Raw genomic sequence first — 22,463 nt, forward strand, 5'->3', positions numbered from 1 at the left:
TGATAGCAACTGGCTGACTCATGCAGTGCTAATGTGCCAGGCTGGTAGGGTTATTGTTAGCAGGTTAATTGGCTAGCAACCTGGTAAGCTGATTTGTAACAATTTATTCATAAAGTATTTGGTTGTAAGACGGCTGGATCCTCCATATTACGCCACACCACGTAAAAACATTTTCCGGCATGACTTAGGTATTCTTCGGAATTGTTATGGTTTATGTAGCTAATAACTGGAAAAATAGAAAAGTTAGGTGTAACTTTGCATTGGGACTTTTGATGTGTATACTAATGCAAATCCATTTGTTACATGTGGTTAAGTTTATGCTACCTACCCTTTGGTTCGGACCTCTTGGTGTAATAATTAAGCTGTTGACTTGACCAGGTCGGGGCTAACCCGACATAAAACATTATTACAACTTAAAACATTGGATCTGTCATACTATTGAGAGTGAGGACCTCTTCATGATGCAGTTACAGGTGTTACCCACCGCGACATGCATTACATTTATCTGTAACAGAAGACCCACAAGGCACATTCACCCCCATCCCACCCGCCAGGGCCCCCAATTTTCAAGCAACTCTGGAATTTACAATTTCTCTTTTCAATGTTTTCAAAAAAGGTTGCGTCTGCGGTAAAGAAAGTAATTAGTGAAAGAATAATAATAAGGATAATAATGAAGAATAAATCATCTTTACAGGTGTTTTATCATTTTTACCCACCAAAGCATTTACTTTGGTTTGTCGCCCGATCCACAAACACTTTGGAGGAGATGACATTACCGAAAGGCAGGAACATCTGCATCAGCTCGCCATCCCCAAACTCCTGAGGGAGGTGGTAGATGAACAGGTTACAGCCCTCCGGCCCTGCACATAGAGAGGAGAGGGGGTGGAGAGAGGAGGGGAGGGGAAGAGTGGGATGGGGGAAGAGAAATGAGTGGGAGGGGTGGGAGGGTATGGGGAGAGATTGAGAGAGTGGTAGGAGGAGAGGGAAGGGGTAGAGAGGGAGAGGGCGAGAGATGAAAGGGATGGGAACGAGGCGGAAGAACGGGACAGGATGGGACAGGGAGAGTGGGGGAGAGAGAGTGTGTGTGGCGTGAAAGCAAAGGAGTGATACAGGTGGTGGTATAGAGGGGGAAGGCAAGAGAGAAACAAAAGGAAGGAAGAGTTTTCGGACCAACCAACATGATGAAGCAACTGAACTGATACACAACATCAGAATATACACAGAATATGTAGAACAATTTCTGATCTCAGATGATGGCTGTGTCTCAAATGGCAACCCATTCCCTATACAGTGCACTACTTTTGACCAGGGCACTACTTTGTTCCATAGGGCTCTGGTCAAAAGTTGTGCACTGTGAAGGGAAAAGCGTGACATTTGGGATGCATTTTTAATGCCCATACATTTCATCTACACTCCACAGGGGGGAGCCAGAGTCCCAAGCCTGAGTCATCAAGCACACAGGTCAATGAGTTCTCCCTCCACGGGCTGATTCTAGCCAGTCTACCGGTGTGCTTCTCTGTCTCACTTGTTTTCTCTGGCTTTCTTCCAGGGCAAAAATGAACTGTTAAATGCAGTGGGTGGCTGTCCTATTGCCTCTGAATATAGAACACTGTCTATTTCCCAACGATTCTACATGTTGAATCACCACCAGCAGGTGATCTACTGCAGACGTCCGACATTCGAGTTATGGTATGTCCTTTCCTTGTATCCTTTCCTAGGTGATGACTGCTCTTCACATCAGTGTGGATGAAGGAAAGAACACAAGGAAAGGAAGCTATTGAGGTGCACACCTCACATAAAATTGAGGCAGTTTAACATGGAAATGCAGCTATGTCAGGCAATGCTTATTAACGCACTATGAAAGACTGGTCATTTGCTATTAATGTACGAGCCTGGAGACAAGCAAAACATACCAGCCACTTTAACACAGAATTCTATAAGATTGGTATAGGCCAGGGCTGGCGTATGTGTGTGTACGCCTCACCTTCTCTCTGTTGTTGTGGAATGATGGGAGGAGGCTGGGGAAAGGCCTGGCTGATCTGGCCATATGCAGCAGGGTAGGCTGCTAAGACACACACACAAGCAGATCAGATAACACTCAAAGGCTGGAGAGCGCGTGCACACACACCTACACCCACTCTCACTCTATGCACAGAAATATGTACACAAACGCACACCAATTGATTAAATAACAGGCTCAGACACCTACATATCACATTATGTATGTACGCACGCATGCACGCACGGACGCACGCACACACACACATACCATGTGAAACTGACAGACCTGCATACTGCTGGACTCCTGTGTAAGCCTGCTGTAAGTGGTCTGCTGCAGTGGGACTCTGAGCTGTTGAGTCGGAGAGAGAGAGGAAGAGAGAGAGGCGGAGGAGAAAGCGAGAAATAGAGAGAGAGGACGAGAAGAGCAGGATAAAAACAGTAAGGATGGGAAGAGGCAATAAAAAAGGAGGGAAATAGACAGGGGGAGAGATATAAAGTGGTTAGAGAGAGACTAAAAATACTAGTAAAAGGAGGAATTTGAACTTAACTCCTCCCGTCTCTCACCATGTCCCCTCAAACGACTGAGCAAAAAGGACGGCGTCTGAGACTGACTACATTTCTACACACACACACACACACACACACACACACACACACACACACACACACACACACACACACACACACACACACACACACACACACACACACACACACACACACACACACACACACACACACACACACACACACACACACACACACCAGTTTGAATGGGCAGATTGAGCACTGAAGCAGACCAAGGATAATGTAGATCCACCACCTCCACACAAAACTCCTGGCTTTTCTCCCCCAAAACCACAGACATTACAGCACATCCCTGTGTGGTGCACATTTTTGGACCAAACAACATTACAGATACAGTATACAGAGACTTGGAAACATTACAGCTAAATAATAACCAACACCAATACCATGCTCCTACACACACCACACACTCGTCACAACCAAGCTGTCACACACATGCATGGAAACACACACCCACATCTCCATCATGAAACACCACACATACAAACACACACACACACAATCATTATACAGCACACATGCGCAAACACACTCTCACACACACACCATACCACACTACCATCACCACCAAAACCATATGACCACACCGACCAATTAACACTAAGACTAAACAGGATCGTTCTGATTGAAAGAATTGGGGGAAGGGCAGGCAGAATGGGTACCATTCTGATAGAAAGAAAGGGGAGAGGACAGGGGTAATGGGTACCTTCAGAGAGAGAAGAGAGGAAGCAGCCACCCTGAACCCCAAAACAACTCCGATGAGCCAAGCTGTTTTTTTCAGAGTCCTCTCTAAAAACCACCTCCTGCAACACTGGAAAGAGATTGGAGAAAGAAGCATTTCCCTCTTCACAAACCCAAGGAAGTCGACACACGTACTGGCTAACATTGGAATATGACACAAGTGCATACTATACATAAGCAACCTTTTATAGTTTATAACCTTTTCTAAACACCTTTCTTACCATTCATAACACAGCTGTTTGTTTAATTGTCCTTTTTCAAGACCCGTCGACTACACAAACAAGTTTTTCTACAGAGCCAGCCCTCCTGACAAAAATCCGTCATCAAGCCCCTCTGAAAGGATGGGAAGTAATTGGAGCAAAATGGACCTCCTGCACAAATTACCCTCAGTCACAGATTTGTTCCAAAGCCACATCCTCTTTACACGTAAGTAGTTACAATGGCCTTTGGGGACTCAGGTCTATTAGAACATACCTGGTGTTCTACCCAGACTCATATTTATCAATGTTACATTAAATGAGCAAAATTGGGGAATATATTATGTAACATATATGATATACTGTTGTCTCTGGATCTACCAGCATACCACTCTGCATCCCACTGCTGGCTTGCCTTTGAAGCTAAACAGGGTTGGCCCCTGGATGGGAGACCAGGTGCTGCTGGAAGTGGTGTTGGAGGGCCAATAGGAGGCACTCTTTCCTCTGATCTAAAATAATAATAATATTTACAGTGGGGAGAACAAGTATTTGATACACTGCCAAATTTGCAGGTTTTCCTACTTACAAAGCATGTAGAGGTCTGTATTTTTTATCATAGGTACACTTCAACTGTGAGAGATGGAATCTAAAACACAAATCCATAAAATCACATTGTATGATTTTTAAGTAATTCATTTGCATTTTATTGCATGACATAAGTATTTGATCACCTACCAACCAGTAAGAATTCCAGCTCTCACAGACCTGTTTGTTTTTCTTTAAGAAGCCCTCCTGTTCCCCACTCATTACCTGTATTAACTGCACCTGTTTGAACCCATTACCTGTATAAAAGACACCTGTCCACACACTCAATCAAACAGACTCCAACCTCTCTACAATGGCCAAGCCCAGAGAGCTGTGTAAGGACATCAGGGATAAAATTGTAGACCTGCACAAGGCTGGGATGGGCTACAGGACAATAGGCAAGCAGCTTGGTGAGAAGGCAACAACTGTTGGCGCAATTATTAGAAAATGAAAGAAGTTCAAGATGACGGACAATCACCCTCGGTCTTGGGCTCCATGCAAGATCTCACCTCGTGGGGCATCAATGATCATGAGGAAGGTGAGGGATCAGCCCAGAACTACACGGCAGGACCTGGTCAATGACCTGAAGAGAGCTGGGACCACAGTCTCAAAGAAAACCATTAGTAACACACTACACCGTCATGGATTAAAATCCTGTAACGCACGCAAGGTCCCCCTGCTCAAGCCAGTGCATGTCCAGGCCCATCTGAAGTTTGCCAATGACCATCTGGATGATCCAGAGGAGGAATGGGAGAAGGTCATGTGGTCTGATGAGACAAAAATAGAGCTTTTTGGTCTAAACTCCACTCGCCGTGTTTGGAGGAAGAAGAAGGATGTGTACAACCCAAGAACACCATCCCAACGGTGAAGCATGGAGGTGGAAACATCATTCTTTGGAGATGCTTTTCTGCAAAGGGGACAGGACGACTGCACCATATTGAGGGGAGGATGGATGGGGCCATGTATCATGAGTTCTTGGCCAACAACCTCCTTCCCTCAGTAAGAGCATTGAAGATGGGTCGTGGCTGGGTCTTCCAGCATGACAATGACCTGAAACACACAGCCAGGGCAACTAAGGAGTGGCTCCGTGAGAAGCATCTCAAGATCCTGGAGTGGCCTAGCCAGTCTCCAGACCTGAACCCAATAGAAAATCTTTGGAGGGAGCTGAAAGTCCGTATTGCCCAGCGACAGCCCTGAAACCTGAAGGATCTGGAGAAGGTCTGTATGGAGGAGTCCCTGCTGCAGTGTGTGCAAACCTGGTCAAGAACTACAGGAAACGTATGATCTCTGTAATTGCAAACAAAGGTGTCTGTACCAAATATTAAGTTCTGCTTTTCTGATGTATCAAATACTTATGTCATGCAATAAAATGTAAATTAATTACTTAAAAATCATACAATGTGACCTCTACATGCTTTGTAAGTAGGAAAACTTGCAAAACCGGCAGTGTATCAAATACTTGTTCTCCCACTGTATATCCCAATGCACCAGGGCAGTAATTGGGGACATTGCCCTGTGTAGGGTGCCATCTTTTGTCTGGGACGTTAAACAGGTGTCCTGACTGTCTGTGGTCACTAATGATTCCATGGCACGTATCGTAAGAGTAGGAGTGTTAACCCTGGTGTCCTGGCTAAATTCCCAATCTGGCCCTCATACCATCATGGCCACCTAATCATCCCTAGTTTTAGCTAATTTATCTCCTCTCCCCTGTAACTATTCCCCAGGTTGTTGCTATAAATGAGAATGTGTTCTCAGTCAACTTAACTGGTAAAAAAAAACATGAAAACCATTCTATCCATCTACTGTATGTAGATCATTGAGTATACTCTGTGTGCCTTATGGCGAGTGTGTTTCACGCAGGTAGTGAGTGTGTGTTATATTGTCTGTATATATCCTTAAGCAAGTGTATGTTGTGCTGAATCCAGAGCAGACTAGGTGAACAGTCTGTCGATGTACCCTTGAGCAAGGCACTTAACCCTAATTGCTCCTGTAAGTTGCTTTGGATAAGAGCGTCTTCTAAATGACTAATATGGGTGCTTGTGGGAGGCTCACCAGGATAGGGGTGTATCCCGTTGGTGTACACAGCTTCGGCAGGGGGCTGCCCATTAGCCTGAGGGGGCGGCATTCCATTGAAACCATTCACACTGATGGGCGAGGGGATACTGGTCACCGTGGGGCCGCCGATACCAGGGGGGGTACTGCCACCTGGCAGATAGCGATGACGAAAAAGAGAGAGATGAGCAGGTGACATTGCTCGTTGTCAGGCCAGTTAACTGGCAGAGTTTGGTCTGACAACTGAGGGTGTTTTATATTGACAACTGATGTTGTTTTATACTGACAACTAAGGGACATTTATCTTACAACTAAGTCCAGGACCCCGCCCAAGCTGATAATGTCCTAACATGGTTGCCTTACATGTGGAGAAGTTGAACCCTTGAATGCTGCCCTCACCTGAGGTGGGGGTCATGTGCCCTCCTGGGAGTCCGTTGATGGTGGCCATGTGCTGCATCTGTGCGGCGGCGAAGGCTGCCATAGGGCTGAGGTAGCCCCCCTGACCTACTGATGCCATCAACGCTGCCTGCTGCTGCTGCACCTGCATGGGGAGAGAGGGAGCCAGGGGAAAGGAGAGTGATATGGGGAGAGTGAGAGAGTGTGACTTTATTTTGTCAAGTTTCGTCTGCACTGTTTTTGTGCTTCAGCTCATACCCTACTTTGTATGTGCGTGTGTGTGTGGGCGTACTTGCGTGTGTGTGTGTGTGTGTGTGTGTGTGTGTGTTCTACCTGTGCGTAGGCCCCGTAGGCCCCAAACTGCAGGGCCATGGGGTTGAAGATGCCCATCTGACCAGCCATCTGCTGCATGCGCCGGATGGTGCGCTCCTTATCCGTGTCGGCAAACTTCACCACCAGACTTGAGGACGCACCCTGACACACGCGCACACACACACACGCACGTACGCACGCACGCACGCACGCACGCACGCACGCACGCACGCACGCACGCACGCACGCACACACACACACACACACACACACACACACACACACACACACACACACACACACACACACACACACACACACACACACACAGAGAGAGAGAGAGAGAAGAGGAGTACATGTGTTAACACATACAAACATACACTACCAAGGACACACACAAGCTGATACACTCACCATATTGAATACTGAACTCACAGGCATTGTCTGGCTGCCGTGTAGCGCACTGATAGCTGCCTGAGCTTCAGCGTGAGAGGAATACTTTACGAACGCACAACCTGAGAGAGAGAGAGAGACAGGGCAGAGAGGGAGAGAGAAACACACAGAGAGAGATAAACAGAGGAAAACAGAGAGAGAGGAGAGAGAGAGAGAGAGAGAGAGAGAGAGAGAGCGAGAGAGAGAGAGAAAAGGCAATCAGTCAGACAGTCTGTCACTATCCACATAATTTAAACCCTCTTCCATAAGGAGTTGACTGATGAAGCCCAACGATAATTATTTCACTTACAGTACTATCGATGAAACTCAGTGATGAATCTGAATGATCAAGCTCAGTGATTATTGGGCGTCCCCATCGTTCCCATTCAACTCACTGACAGAGTTCCCTGATGAGGCTTATTGATGAATGTGAATGATAAAGCGTACAGTATTCATTGGGCTTAGTTGCAATGACGCATATTGATTAGTGTAAGCCCGCTGATGAACAACATGAAGTAAAGCAATGAAGCGGCACTGACCAACCTAATGAGGTTTACCACTAAAGCCTGCCAATGAAGAGCACTGATGAAGGGTGTAAGGTGAAGTTGCCCCTAGACGCTGATCTTGGGTCAGCTTAGTATTTTCTTTGTGCATTGGTACCGCTTGCCGTGTGGTAACAGAGAGAACTGTCTATGACTTGGGTGGCTGGAGTCTTTGACGTTTTTAGGGCCTTCATCTAACACCGCCTGGTATAGAGGTTCTGGATGGCAGGGAGCTCGGCCCCATTGATGTACTGGGCCGTACGTAGTAACATCTGTAGCGTCTTGCAGTTGGATGCCAAGCATGTGCCATACCAGGTGATAATGCAGCCAGTGAAAATGCTCTCAATGGTGCAGCTGTAAAACCTTCTGAGGATTTGAGGGCCTATGCAAAAATCTTTTCAGCCTCCTGAGGGGGAAGAGGTGTTGTCGTGCCCTCTTCACGACTGTGTTGGCATGTGTGTACCATGATATATCCTTAGTGTCACAAGTTACGGATTCCATTGAATATAAGAAACAACTGCAGCTATCACAAACAGTGTTGTCGATCAGAGTCTTAAAAACAGGCAAGGACACTAACTCCCCTAACTTTAATATCTTTTGAAGCATGTTCGAGGATGAAGGGGCTTTATGGGAAAGATATTGTTTCCCCATCTCAGTTCTAGCCTTAGGTACAGACAAGGACAGCAGCGACTTTGAACGAAGACTGTATTGAGTGACTGATCTGGTCAGTAAGGAACAGAGATACAAAAGGAGTTGTCCCATCAGTGCTTTGTACACAAAAAGTGTACCAGTGCTTTAGCCTCCTGTCGGAGAGAGAAGTCCATTGCACAGTGATGTGTAAGTGATCTAGCATTTGTAATATGTAATAAATCTTAAAACACCATGTGTCCGGAGTTGTAAGGTATTTTCTGAGGCCTGCATAGACAATATCCCCATAAAAATCACTCTGGTGATTTGAACAAGATCCTTTCTGACTTACATTGAAAAGGGAGATTTGTTCCTAAAATAGAATCCCAATTTCAAATTCAGCTTCTGAGTACAATTATTAATGCGCTGTTTAGAATTCAGCTTTTCATCTAACCAAATCACAAGATGTGGTAGGTGGTGACCCTATCAATTTGCTGGCCTTTTATAGTTCAAATCTGCAAGTGACTCCATCTGTTTACTTTCAGGGAAGAGAAAACTATACATTTTGTTTTCCTTGCATTAAGCACAAGTTTCAATTTGAATAGCTGCCTTTTTCGTGGTATCCAATTGTTTGTTGTTAATATATTGTCTCATCGCTACAACTCCCATACGGGCTCGGGAGAGACGAAGGTCGAGAGCCATGCGTCCTCCGAAACAAAACCCTACCAAGTCGCACTGCTTCTTAACACAGTGCACATCCAACCTGGAAGCCAGCTGCACCAATGTGTCAGAGGATACACCATGCACTTGGTGACTTGGTCAGCGTGTACTGCGCCCGGCCCACCACAGGAGTTGCTAGTACGCGATGAGACAAGGATATCCAAACCCTCCCTAACCCAGACGATGCTAGGCCAATTGTGCGTCGCCCCATGGACCTCCCAGTCGTGGCCAGCTGCGACAGAGCCTTGGCTCGAACCCAGAGTCTCTGGTGGCACAGCTAGCACTGCGATGCAGTGCCTTAGACCACTGTGCCTCCTGGGAGGCCGAATAGCTGTCTTTTGAATAACATCAAAAGCCTACTGTAAGTCTTGAAAAGTCTTCTCAATTTTAGATGCTCTAAGAATAAATAATTGTGTCATCGGCATACAGATGGGAATTTGCAGGGTCAACAGACTTCCCTATATCATGTATATACAGTGTAAAAAGGATCGGACCTAAAATTGAGCCCTGGGGAACTCCTTTGTAAGCCTTCGAAACTCGGATTTCATACCCTTCTGTGCTACATACTGTGTTCTGTTAGAAAGGTCGTTTTGGAACCAATCCACTGCATCAACACTTAAACCAACCTGTTCTGGCACCACACTGTCAGGTCTCTGATCTCCAGCCTACAGGCTGTCTCATCATCATCTGTGATCAGGTCTGCCACCGTCATGTCGTCAGCAAACTTAATGATGCTTCTGCAGTCAATGGCAATGCAGTCGTGGTTGAACAGGGAGTACAGGAAGGGACTAAGGGGGGCCCCCGAAGGTCAGTGTGGCAGATGTGTTGTTGCCTACCCTCACAAACTGGGGGTGGCCCGTCAGGAAGTCCAGGATCCATTTATAGAGGGAGGTGTTCAGTCCCAGGGTCCTTAGCTTAGTAATGAGCTTGGAGGACACAATGGTGTTGAACGCTGAGCTCCAGTCAATGAACAACATTCTCACATAGGTATTCATCTTGTCCAGCTGAGAGTTGGCAGTGTGGAGTGCAATAGAGATGGCATCATCTGTGGATCTGTTGGGTCTGTATGCAAATTGGAGTGGGTCCAGGGTGTCTGGGATGATGGTGTTGATGTGAGCCATGACCAGCCTTTCAAAGCATTTCCTGGCTACAGATGTGAGTGCTACGTGTAATAGTTGTTTAAACATGTAGGTATTGAACATTTCAGTGAAGACACTTGCCAGCTGGTCAGCATATGCTTTGAGTACGCGTCTGGCCCTGCACCCTTGTGAATGTTAACCTGTTTAAAGGTCTTACTCACGGTTCAGTGTTACTTGCCTTGAAGCGAGCATAGAAGGCATTTAGCTCATCTGGAAGGCTTGCGTCACTGGGCAGCTCATGGCTGTGTTTCCCTTTGTAATCTATGATACTTTGCACGTTCGACGAGCGTCAGAGCCGGCTTAGTAGGATTCAATCTCAATCCTGCATTGATGCTTTGCCTGTTTGATGGCTCATCGGAGGTCGTAGCGAGTTTTCTTATAAGCGTCCAGATTAGCGCCTCGCTCCTTGAAAGTGGCAACTCTGGTTGGGATATGTATGCACGGTCACTGTGGGGACGATGTTGTCAATGCACTTATAAATGAAGCCGGTGACTGATGTGGTAAACTGTTCAATGCAATCGGATCCCAGAACATATTCCATTTCTTGCCAGCAAAACAGTCCTGTCGTTTAGCATCTGCTTCATCGGACCACTTCCGTATTGAGCGCTTCACTGGTACTTCCTGCTTGAGTTTTTGCTTGTACGCATGAATCAGCAGGATAGAGTAATGATCAGATTTGCCAAATGTAGGGCGAGGGAGAGCTTTGTATGCATTTCTGTGTGTGGGGTAAAGGTAATCTAGAGTTTTGTCTCCTCTAGTTGCACAGGTGATATGCTGATAGAAATGACGTAAGACGGATTTCAGTTTCCCTGCATCAAAATCACTGGCCATTAGGAGCAACACCTCTGGATGACAATTTTCTTGTTTGCTTATGACCCTATACAGCTCGATAAGTGCAGTCTTAGTGGTGGTTAATAGACAGCTACGAAAAATATAGATGAAAACGTCCTTGGTAAATAGTATGGTCTACATGAGGTATTCTAACTCAGGCGAGCAGAACCTCAAAATTTCCTTAATATTAGAGATTGGACACCATCTGTTGTAAAAAATACAAATAAAAAAGAGACAGACACCTCCCTCCTTGAGCTTACTCGAGGCTGTCGTTTGATTCTGCCGATGCATAGAAAAGCCAGCTAGGTGTACGCTGAGTGTACTAAACATTAGGAACACCTGCTATATCCATGTCATAGACTGACCAGATGAATCCAGGTGAAATCTATGCTCTCTTATTAATGTCACCTGTTAAATCCACTTCAATCAGTGGAGATGAAGGGGATGAGACAGGTTAAATAAGGATTTTTAAGCCTTGAGACAATTGAGACATGGATTGTGTATGTGTACCAGTCAGCCATTGAATGAGCAAGACAAAATATTTAAGTGCCTTTGAACGGGTATGGTAGTACCGGTTTATGTGTGTCAAAAACTGCAACGCTGCAGGGTTTTTCACACTTAACAGTTTCCTGTGTGTATCAAGAATGTTCCACCACCAGAGGACATCCTGCCAACTTGACACAAACGTGGGAAGCATTCGAGTCAACATGGGCTAGCATCCCTGTGGAATGCTTTTGACACCTTGTAGAGTCCATGCCCTGACAAATTGAGGCTGTTCTGGGGGAAAAGGAGGGGTGCAACTCAATATTAGGAAGGTGTTCCTCATTTTTACCGACACTCAGTGCATATTATCCATGTCCTTGCTCAGCCATGACTCCGAGAAAAATAGGATATTACAGTTCTTCATGTCCTGTTGAAGGATCGTCTCGAACGGAGCTTGTGCAGTTTGTTTTCCAGGAGGGTAGACACGGTTTATTTACTCGCCAACGTAGTTTCGTCAGGGTGCCTGAACGTCGGCCTCTCTTACGCCATCTTGTCCGGGGTGAGCAGTATGTCCTGGGTTGCCGAATCACTATGGTAGAAATCTTTATCCAAATCGAGGTTAGTGATTGATGTTCTGATGTCCAGAAGCTCTCTTTGGTCATAGGAAACGATGACAGATCATTATGTACAAAAGCGCAAAAACCCCCACTAAATAGCAGAATTGGTCAGAGGCTCGTAAAACGGCAGCTATCCATTGCAGCGCCATTCTTGAGGGAGGGGAATCTGATCCTAGATCTGTACCTAGTGGAAACTTCACCCCGGATCCTGATGAAGAGTACGGTGAAGCTTCCTAAATAGTCACTGTTAGCCAGGCATAGGCTAAATGCCAAATAACATAAATCCCGGAAATGAAAGCACGCTAAAGTGTGATGATAGAATACAATGCATCTGGCTATTGTTAAGTCAAGGTGACAATGACAATGATTTAATTGCTTAAATCCCAACTCAAATAAATACAAATAAATAAAGACATGTTTGAAATGTTCTTAATGCTATGGTGTGATGATGAACATTACATAGCTGTGGTGGTGGTGGAACCACACACACTGACCTTTGCTGTTTCCATCAGGACCTCTAAGGATGGTGCACTCTTCAATGCTGCCAAACGACTCAAAGAGACGTCGCACATCATCTTCGGACTGCTGCTTGTTGAGCATTCCCACAAATAATTTTCTGTCTTCTGAAACAAAGAGGAACTGGTCATGAACAGGTATGTGTGCGCACACGTGGGTGTGCACTTGTGACGAGTGTGTGTGTGTGTGTGTGTCTGTGAATGTTTTCAAGTGTATCGAGTTTTTAGTGTGCAAGGCTGAGAGCGTGTGTGTTTGTGTGTGTGTTTAGGGTCTGCTTCACCCTCTGCCTTTGCCTGACAGGCTGTCCTTGCAGAGTCAACAAGACTAATCTCAGCTCTGGCCTTGCACAAGGGGGAATGTTTACAAGTGTGGCTCGGAGATCAGGGATGGAGGACACACACATTGACTGCCAAAGTCTTCACAGTTCCCATGGGATGGCACCAGTAATCGTTACATCTCTCAGAGGGAAACAATGCTTAACACAACACACTAACATATTCATTTTGAGATTAAATCAATAGGAACCAATAAGTCTTTGACTCTCTAGGGCGGGGATGTTTGAAGTGATGCAATGTTTACAGACCAAGTCTATAGGACATAGAGGTATTTGACTAGAGAATGTCCATCGAACCAACTATATGGTGAGGCCGTTCTGGGGAGAGTTTCACTGTTTCCCTGACACTCCTGGATTAAAAACTATGCTCATTGGAGAATCTCCATTTAAATCCTGTTTTAGTCCAGGACTAGATTTCGGGCGATTTCACACCAAATTGGTTTGGAGCGGTTTTTCCCAACTTTGGCACGTTTTCCCTCTTTAGTTCGGTTAGTTTGGACTGGTGTGCACACTCTAAACAATGCACCGTGGTTCACTCAAAAAGGGTGGTGTCAGTCTGATTCCATTTGTGTGGTGGTGCGGTTTGCTGCAGATGAGAATGCAGTCCAGACCAAACACAGGAAAATAACAAGAGGTATTATTGGTTGTTTGACTATGAACATTTGATCCACACAGTACCATAACTTGATCTCTTTGAAACATTGTAAATCGCAGCGCATTTATGAGCGCATCCGATGCAGATTTGGGGAGACGGGCCACTGAAAGTTGCCCATTTAAAGGTGCAGTTAGAGAGGCGCTGTTTCCTCCCACGTGTTGTTGGAAGACCCAGAAAAGGAAGTAACATGAAGTTTGCGACATACATTTTTATTTTTTGATAATCATAGATGGATTGAACGTGAAGATTTCTCTCCAATAAACAAATGACTTGCATTAACATGTGGTTTTGTTCAGGCATTTTAGTTCGTTTGACATTTGGCAATGTGAGACCAAATGAAAAAAAAAGAAAATACAAATGTAACAAATAATCAAACTCTGATTTGAACTATTGCTCAGGACTATGTGTGAAAACGCCCTTAATCTTTGTCCAGGAAACTAGTCACAATACCTCCATTTCAAATAAGCTAAAATGACTGAATGTGTTTTCAGGGCAGAATCAGTCCCTGGTTTGAGGGGAAGAATGAAAACCAGCAGTGGTGCGAGGCCCGGATTTGAGGAAGAGGGACTTAGAGAAAGAGGGGATGATAGAGAAAGAGAAAAATAAGGTGGAGAAGAGAGAGGGAGAGAGACGTGGGAAATTGGGGATTGAGAGAGGTAAAGGAAGAGAGGTTGAGGGAGAAAAGTAAGAATCCTTCTCTAGCCCTCCCACCAATTGTTTCTCTCTTCACTCCACAGCTCCATCAATCACAGTTAGAGAGGACCGGAATAAACAGGGAGGAAGTCATGCAATCCCTCAGTAACTCTCTCTCTCTACCTCTTCTTCTCTCCTCTCTTTCTGTCCTTCTTCCCCTCCTCACATGCTCTCTACTTTTCTCTCTCTTTCTTTCTTTCCTGCTCCCTCTCCTGCCTCCTCCCCCATTCTCCACCTTTATCTCTTCCACACAATATGATTTTTTCCTCATTGCATGCTCTACTTCTTTTCCTCCTCCTCTCTCTCTCTCTCTCTCTCTCTCTCTGATGCTATTCAAAACTTGCTTATGCTTAATTCCCAACTAAATTGGTGTTGGACGGAGAGCGTTTATTTTAAGAGAGTTGAGCAATACAAAGAGAGAGTGTGACCAATGTTTATGTAACATTAGAAATGTTTGAGAACCCTGTGGGGGCTGGCTGGGATTCTGTCAGTTCCTGTCGAGGTAGGGCCATTAAGCGTGACACGTTGGGTGTGTGTGTGTGTGTGTGTGTGTGTGTGTGTGTGGAAAGAGAGGGGTAATGGTGACACTGATGTGGGACGGCAGCCAAGTTTAAAGAAGTGGAGCACTACCTCCTCGACTCTCGCTGTCCGCAGGCTTCACCTGGATAGGCCTGTTCATCTGGAGAGAGAGAGAAGAGAGATAGGGAAAGATGTTAGGATTGCTTACTCCACATCAAGTAGTTACACACCATTTACTAAATGTTGATGACCGCTTTGGCAAATAAGTAACACGTCTTGTAAATGTGTTTTGTATAATGTAATTGCGTAGGGTGGGAGAGAAGGACTTGAGATTTGATAGTACAGGTGCAGTAATTTAGAGAGGGAGATGAAAAAGGATGGCGAGAAAAGGGAGAGGATGCGTTCTTACATGTTTGGCAGTGTGATGTTGTTGTGCAGGCTCTGTTTAAGTACATTGCAGTTCACCACCCCCTATATACTGTAGATACATCATTTTGAATTGGACTGGCTATGTCCGTCTGTCCATATATCTGTCCGTCTGTCTGTTTAAATGCTCTAGACACCCAGTTTTTCTATAAGGCCTTGTTACCCTGCATGTGAGCCTTCTTTAGCTCTCGCTGGCCAGCCCAGACACTCCTCCTTCCATTCCCCCTCTGTCCTTTACACTCCTGCTTCCATTCTTCCACGGCCTTTCTGTCAATCCTGGCTGCTTTCCCAATGCTCTCAGTCTCAGTAATACACGCCGCAAAACGCTCGCTGCCAATCAATGTTTTAATATGCCAATCGCCACGCTGCCAGGAGGGAAGGGAGAGGGGGGGTGAGCAGGAACGACGTGCCACAGAGGGGAAAGAGAGAGAGTGAAGGGTGTACATGTGTGGATGCGCGCATGTTGGTGCGCTTGTTTGTGTCTGTGTGTGTGTGTTGTTGGGTAGTGTACGAAAGGGTGTATGCGTCACGGTTCTTACATTCTCACAATTTGCTGCAATTACAATGCACAGACTAACCAAAACAAAAACACTGTTGAGTGATCCACCGTAATGAATTAAATTCATGGTTAGTGGACTGGCCAACACTCTGGATTAGATGGAGCTCAATAAAGCCATGTTTGGCTCTAACGTTAACGACCTGTAAACACAGTAAACAACAAGAGGTTGACAATATTAGGGGAACAATTTCATATATTACTGTATTTCTTTACCATCTCTTCCTCAGTGTAAAAAGTCCAGGCCTGCTAAATCTCTCCATGCACAATAACACTCCTTCGTCTAAGACCCAGTCACCCTTTCCCCTTCTCTCTCTCCTTTCCTCCCTCTCTTTCATCGCCTTGCTAATGTTTTTAATGTACTTTGATGCATTATTTATATCACCCTGGCTGTTGATATCGAAAGAGAGAGAGAGAGGGAAAGAGAGGAGGTGCGGAGAGAACGATAGAGGGAAAGAGTGGCGGAGAGACCGAAAGACAGCGAGAGAGAGAGAGAGAGAGAGAGAGAGAGAAAAGGGAGATAAAGAGTGAGGATAAAAAAAACATGGGACTAAAAGAAGACAGCTGGATAGAAGCATTGAGCAACATTAAACATCATTTAGAACAGCCTACAACTATCTAGCCCACATTCTCCATTATACACTTCCCTCAGAGAGAAAATACCATCTCCAGCTCAATTTCACAAAAAGGAGCACCATTAAAACGCACACACTCGCATGCATGCACACACACACAGGCACACACACCCTTTGCACATCCACCCACGGTGTCTTTGTGAGAAACAGACGTTGTGCGGTTTGCATGTGAGTTGAGAAATCTGCTTCATTCACACTTGCAAACACACACACACACACACACGCACACGCACACGCATACACACACGCACATCAAAAAACACCTTTCTGGGTGCATGCTTCTTCTCCTACTAGCAAAGGCACCCACACACACAGAGCTCAGCCCATTGTTGCTCCAGTGATGACAGTCCACTCCTGCAGCAGCAGCTCTTTTTGTGTGGCCTTGGAGAACATGATATACAGTCACCTTCAAAATTATTGGCACCCTTGATAAAGATGAGCAAAAAAAGACTGTATAAAATAAAGAATACAGATACTGAGCCATATTGTATGCAATTTAAATATTTTTATTTATTTTTTATACAAATACAATTTCTCAAAGAAAGATATGTTGTTTAATTAAAAGGTACAATGCAGCTGTATTTATCTCAATATCAAATATTTTCTAGATAGCAATTAAGTTCCTTACTGTGATTGTTTTCAATTAAGATGGTCAAAAATAAACAAAAATAACTCCTTAGCAAAGAGCAATTTCTCAAGTGAATTTTTGCTAGGACTGTGTGGGAGTGGCCTGAGTGAGTTTACCACTGTTCCAGTGGTTTTAAACGTCTTAATTATTGCCCTAATAGTGGTAAGTGAATAGATTATTATTATTTTTTTTTTTTACCCATTGTTGAATTTATGAAGGTCAACCACCATTCATCTCTTTTCGTTTGTGAGTTCTTTGCCTTTCCTCACGGTGATGGATGTTTTTTAATTGCGTGTGACCTCATTTTTTTTTATATCCCAGTGAAACAGGACACCTTGAATAGCCACACTACAGTTCCTTAAGCTGAATGAACATAAAAAAGATGAATGTTAATGCAGATTTTACTTTGTTTGATTTTATTTATAAGAATCTTTAGGGGTGCCAATAATTTGGACCTCTAAACTTTTGAGATTTTTTTTGATTACTCTTTCTTTGAATAATTGTATTAGTGTAACATAATGTCATTTTCAGTATTTGTATTAGTCATTTAATAAAGATTAGTCTTTTTTGCTCATCTTTATTAAGGGTGCCAATAATTTTGGAGGTTAACTCCAAACACCTGAACACACAAGCAAAACGCACGCACGCACGCATGCACACACACACACACGGCAGGTAGCCTGGCGCTTAGAGCATTGGGCTAGTAACCGAAAAGTCACTGGTTAGAATAGCTGAGCTTAAAAGGTTAAAGGTTAAAATCTGTCAATTTTTTTTTTTTTTTTAAATTAACCTTTATTTAACCAGGTAACTGGTTAAACTCAACTGGCCTGTTGAGAACAAGTTGGTCACAACTGTGTCACAACTGTGACCTGGCCAAGCAAAGCAGTGCGACACAAACAACGCAGAGTTACACATGCTATAAACAAACGTACAGTCAATAACAAAATAGAAAAGTCTATATACAGTGTGTGCAAATAAAGTAAGAATAGGGAGGTAAGGCAATAAATTGGTCATAGTGGCTAAATAATTACAATTTAGGAATTAAACACTGGAGTGAAGTATGTGCAGAAGATTAATGTGCAAGAAGAGATACTGGGGTGCAAAGGAGCAAAATAAAAAATAAAAAAACAATATGGGGATTAGTTAGTTGGGTGTGCTATTTACAGATTGGATGTGTACAGGTAAAGTAAGCTGCTCTGACAGCTGATGCTTAAAGGTAGTGAGGGAGATATGAGTCTCCAGCTTCAGTGATTTTTGCAATTCGTTCCAGTCATTGGCAGCAGAGAACTGGAAGAAAAGGCGGCCAAATGAGGAGTTGGCTTTGGGGGTGAAATATACCCGCTGGAGCGTGTGCTACAGGTGGGTGCTGCTATGGTGACCAGTGATCTGAGATAAGGTGGGGTTTTACCTAGCAAAGACTTATAGATGAACTGGAGCCAGTGGGTTTGGCGACGAATATGAAGCGAGGGCCAGCCAACGAGAGCATACAGGTCGCAGTGTTGGGTAGTATATGGGGCTTTGGTGATAAAACGGATGGCGTTGTGATAGACTGCATCATATTTTTTGATAGAGTGTTGGAGGCTATTTTGTAAATTACATTGCCCGAAGTCAAGGAGAGGTAGGATTGTCAGATTTACGAGAGTTTGTTTGGCAGCATGAGTGAAGGATGCTTTTTTTGCGAAATAGGAAGCCAATTCTATATTTAATTTTGGATTGGAGATACGTAATGTGAGTCTGGAAGGAGAGTTCACAGTCTAACCAGACACCTAGGTATGAAGAGCATGCATTTAGTTTTACTTGCATTTAAGAGCATTTGGAGGCCACAGAAGGAGAGTTGTATGGCATTGAAGCTCATCTGGAGGTTTGTTAACACAGCGTCCAAAGAAGGGTCAGAGGTATACAGAATGGTATACAGTCTGAATAGAGGTGGATCAGACAATCACCAGCAGCAAGAGCAACATCATTGATTTGTACCCTGTGGCACCCCCATAGAGACTGCCGGAGGTGGGGACAACAGGCCCTCCGATTAGACACACTGAGCTCTGTCTGAGAAGTAGTTGGTGAACCAGGCGAGGCAGTCATTTTAGAAACAAAGTTTGTTGAGTCTGCTGATAAAAATGCTGTGATTGACAGAGTCGAAAGCCTTGGTCAGGTCGATGAATACAGCTGCACGGTATTGTCCTTTATCAATGGCGGTTATGATATCATTTAGGTCCTTGAGCGTGGCTGAGGTGCACCCATGACCAGCTCGGAAACCAGATTGTATAGCGGAGAAGGTACGGTGGGATTCGAAATGGTCGGTGATCTGTTTGTTAACTTGGCTTCCGAATACCTTAGAAAGGCAGTGTAGGATAGATATAGGTCTCTAGCAGTTTTGGTCTAGAGTGTCTCCCCCTTTGAAGAGGTGGATGAGCGCAGCTAGTTTCCAATCTTTGGGGATCTCAGACAATACGAAAGAGAGGTTGAACAGGCTAGTAATAGAGGTTGCAACAATTGCGGCAGATAATTTTAGAAAGAGAGGGTCCAGATTGTCTATCCCAGCTGATGTGTAGGGGTCCAGATTTTGCAGCTCTTTCAGAACATCAGCTATCTATCTTTTTTGAACGGGGCATGCTTATTTAAGATGGTGAGGAAAGCACTTTTAAAGAATAACCAGAATAACCACTGACGGAATGAGGTCAATATCCTTCCAGGATACCCGGGCCAGGTCGATTAGAAAGGTCTGCTCAAGTGTTTTAGGGAGCGTTTGACACTGATGAGGGGTGGTCGTTTGACCGCGGACCCATTACGCACGCAGGCATTGAGGCAGTGATCACTGAGACCTGTAGCAGTAGACAAGGCCTATTGACATTAGAGAGAGGCATAAAGCAATCACAGGTGTTGATCAGGAGAGCTAAGACAACAACAGGTAAATGGTGATGAATGGGCAGAGTGGGTCAGTTAGGTACATACAGGACCTGAGTTCGTGGCTGGGGCCGACAGGTAGACAAAATGAGGTACCGTGTTACTGAAACAGTCCAGGGGGCATCAGCTGTGTAGCTGAGTGATCATAGGGTCAAAAGAGCAGCAATAGGTAAGTCAGGGTGCTATTTTGTAGTCATTACTACGCTAGGCGAGCAGGGGACACAGCGTTCAGAAAATCTAGCGGGCCGGGGCTAGTAGATGGTTCTTCGACAAAATCGTAACAGAATAGCCTGTGGCGACCACATCGGCAGTCCAGTCGTGATGGATCGGTGGGGCTCCGTGTCGATAATAAAGGGTCCAGGCCTGTTTGTCGAAGCAGGTATTGTAGCCCTAGAATTAGCTGGTTTATAGGCCTAGCTTGAGGCTAGCTCAAGGCTAGCTGGTGCTTGCTTCGGGGCAGAGGTGCTAGCTAACATTAGCCACTCGTTTGCAGCTAGCTATCTGTGATGATCCAGAGTAATGATCCAGAGTAATGATCCGGTGTAATGATCCAGAGCGGCAGGAATCTAGTGATATGGTGGAGAGAAGCAGTCCGATATGCTCTTGGTTGATATCACGCTGTGCAGACTGGCAGGTTTTTTTCCGAGCTAAGCCTGGCTGATGCCGGGGGGAAAAAGGCGAGGACTGCTAGCTGTGGCTAACAAAGAATAGTAGCTAGTTAGCTGGCTAGCTCCTGATGTTAGTTCCAGTTATAAGAAATAAAAATAGCAGATCCATACCACATTGGGTGAGGCGGGTTGCAAGAAAGTGAGATTAAGATATATACGAAAAAGACCTGCTATTTACATGGGATAAGACATGGGATAAGATAAAGACAGACCCCTTGCCGTTTCTCCTATTTTGTTGCATTACAACTTGTCATTTTGTTGCATTACAACCTGATTTTTATTTGGATTTCATGTAATGGACATGCACAAAACAGTTCAAATTGGTGAAGTGAAAGGGGAAAAATTTCTTGTTTAGAGAAAAATAAAGAAAAAAAACATAAAAGTGGTGCATGTATGTGTATTCACCCCTTTTGCTATGAAGCCCCTAAATAAGATTTGGTGCAACCAATTACCTTCAGAAGTCACATAATTAGTTATAAAGTCCACATGTGTGCAATCTAAGTGTCACATGATCTGTCACAAGATCTCAGTATATATACACCTGTTCTGAAAGGCCCCAGAGTCTGCAACACCACTAAGCAAGAGACACCACCAAGCAAGCAGCACCATGAAGACCAAGGAGCTCTCCAAACAGGTCAGGGACAAAGTCGTGGAGAACTACAGATCAGTCTTGGGTTATAGAAAAATATCAGAAACTTTGAATATCCCAGGGAGCAAAAAAAATGGAAATGGATAGAATATGGCATCACAACAAACTTGCTAAGAGAGGGTTGCCCACCAAAACTCACCGAGCAGGCAAGGAGGGCATTAACTTCTTGGTGACAGGGAGGAAGTATTTTCACGTCCGGATGAAATGCATGCCCAAATTCAACTGCCTGCTACTCATCCCCAGAAGATAAGATATGCATATTATTAGTAGATTTGGATAGAAAACACTCTGAAAACTGTTTGAATCATATCTGTGAGTATAACATAACTTATTTAGCAGGCGAAACCCAGAGGACAAACCATTCAGATTTTTTTTAGGTCACTTTTCATTGGGGTTTCATTGGGATTCCAGATTTACAGGGACATTCTTACAGTTCCTATCGCTTCCACTGGATGTCAACAGTCTTTAGAAATTGGTTGAGGTTATTCCTTTGTGTAATGAAGAAGTACGGCCATCTTGAACGAGGGTTACATGAAGTGTACTGTTAGATAGAGGCACGTGACCAGAAAGCATGCTACAGTTTGTTTTCTTCCTGTATTGATCACAGATCGTCTTCAATTTATAGATTATTTACGTTAAAAAATACCTAAAGTTGTATTACAAATGTAGTTTGAAATGTTTTGGCAAAGTTTACAGGTAACTTCTGAGATATTTTGTAGTCACGTTGCACAAGTTGGAACCAGTGTTTTTCTGGATCAAACGCGCCAAATAAATGGACATTTTGGACATAAATCGACAGGAATTAATCGAACAAAAGGACCATTTGTCATGTTTATGGGACATATTGGACTGCCAACAAAAGAAGCTCGTCAAAGGTAAGGCATGAATTAAATTTTTAATTCTGTGTTTTGTGTCCAGCCTGCAGGGTTGAAATATGGTTTCTCTCTTTGTTTACGGAGACTGCTATCCTCAGATTATAGTATCGTTTGCCTTCGCCGAAATGCCTTTTTGAAATAT

The 22,463-nt window shown here is 44.4% G+C and overlaps 1 protein-coding gene across 6 annotated transcripts in view; it reads right to left on the reverse strand.

Moving 5' to 3' along the window:
* LOC135539796 (CUGBP Elav-like family member 4) overlaps window positions 1-22,463 on the reverse strand; it is a 113,778-nt gene that overhangs the window by 12,048 nt on the left and 79,267 nt on the right. The window contains exons 3-12 of one of the 6 annotated variants that reach the window (XM_064965925.1): window positions 15,092-15,140; window positions 12,758-12,886; window positions 7,308-7,387; window positions 6,894-7,034; window positions 6,564-6,705; window positions 6,165-6,317; window positions 3,296-3,400; window positions 2,288-2,350; window positions 1,985-2,062; window positions 717-860 (exon numbers count right to left, since the gene is read on the reverse strand). In XM_064965925.1, the coding sequence (XP_064821997.1) occupies window positions 717-860; window positions 1,985-2,062; window positions 2,288-2,350; window positions 3,296-3,400; window positions 6,165-6,317; window positions 6,564-6,705; window positions 6,894-7,034; window positions 7,308-7,387; window positions 12,758-12,886; window positions 15,092-15,140 (1,084 nt within the window). Of the gene's footprint in view, window positions 1-716; window positions 861-1,984; window positions 2,066-2,287; window positions 2,351-3,295; window positions 3,401-6,164; window positions 6,318-6,563; window positions 6,706-6,893; window positions 7,035-7,286; window positions 7,388-12,757; window positions 12,887-15,091; window positions 15,141-22,463 lie in introns of all 6 variants that reach the window. The other 5 variants (XM_064965928.1, XM_064965924.1, XM_064965923.1 and 2 more) reach the window with 5 other exon arrangements.

Source organism: Oncorhynchus masou, chromosome 5, assembly GCF_036934945.1.
Source record: "Oncorhynchus masou masou isolate Uvic2021 chromosome 5, UVic_Omas_1.1, whole genome shotgun sequence".
Classification (NCBI taxonomy): domain Eukaryota; kingdom Metazoa; phylum Chordata; class Actinopteri; order Salmoniformes; family Salmonidae; genus Oncorhynchus; species Oncorhynchus masou.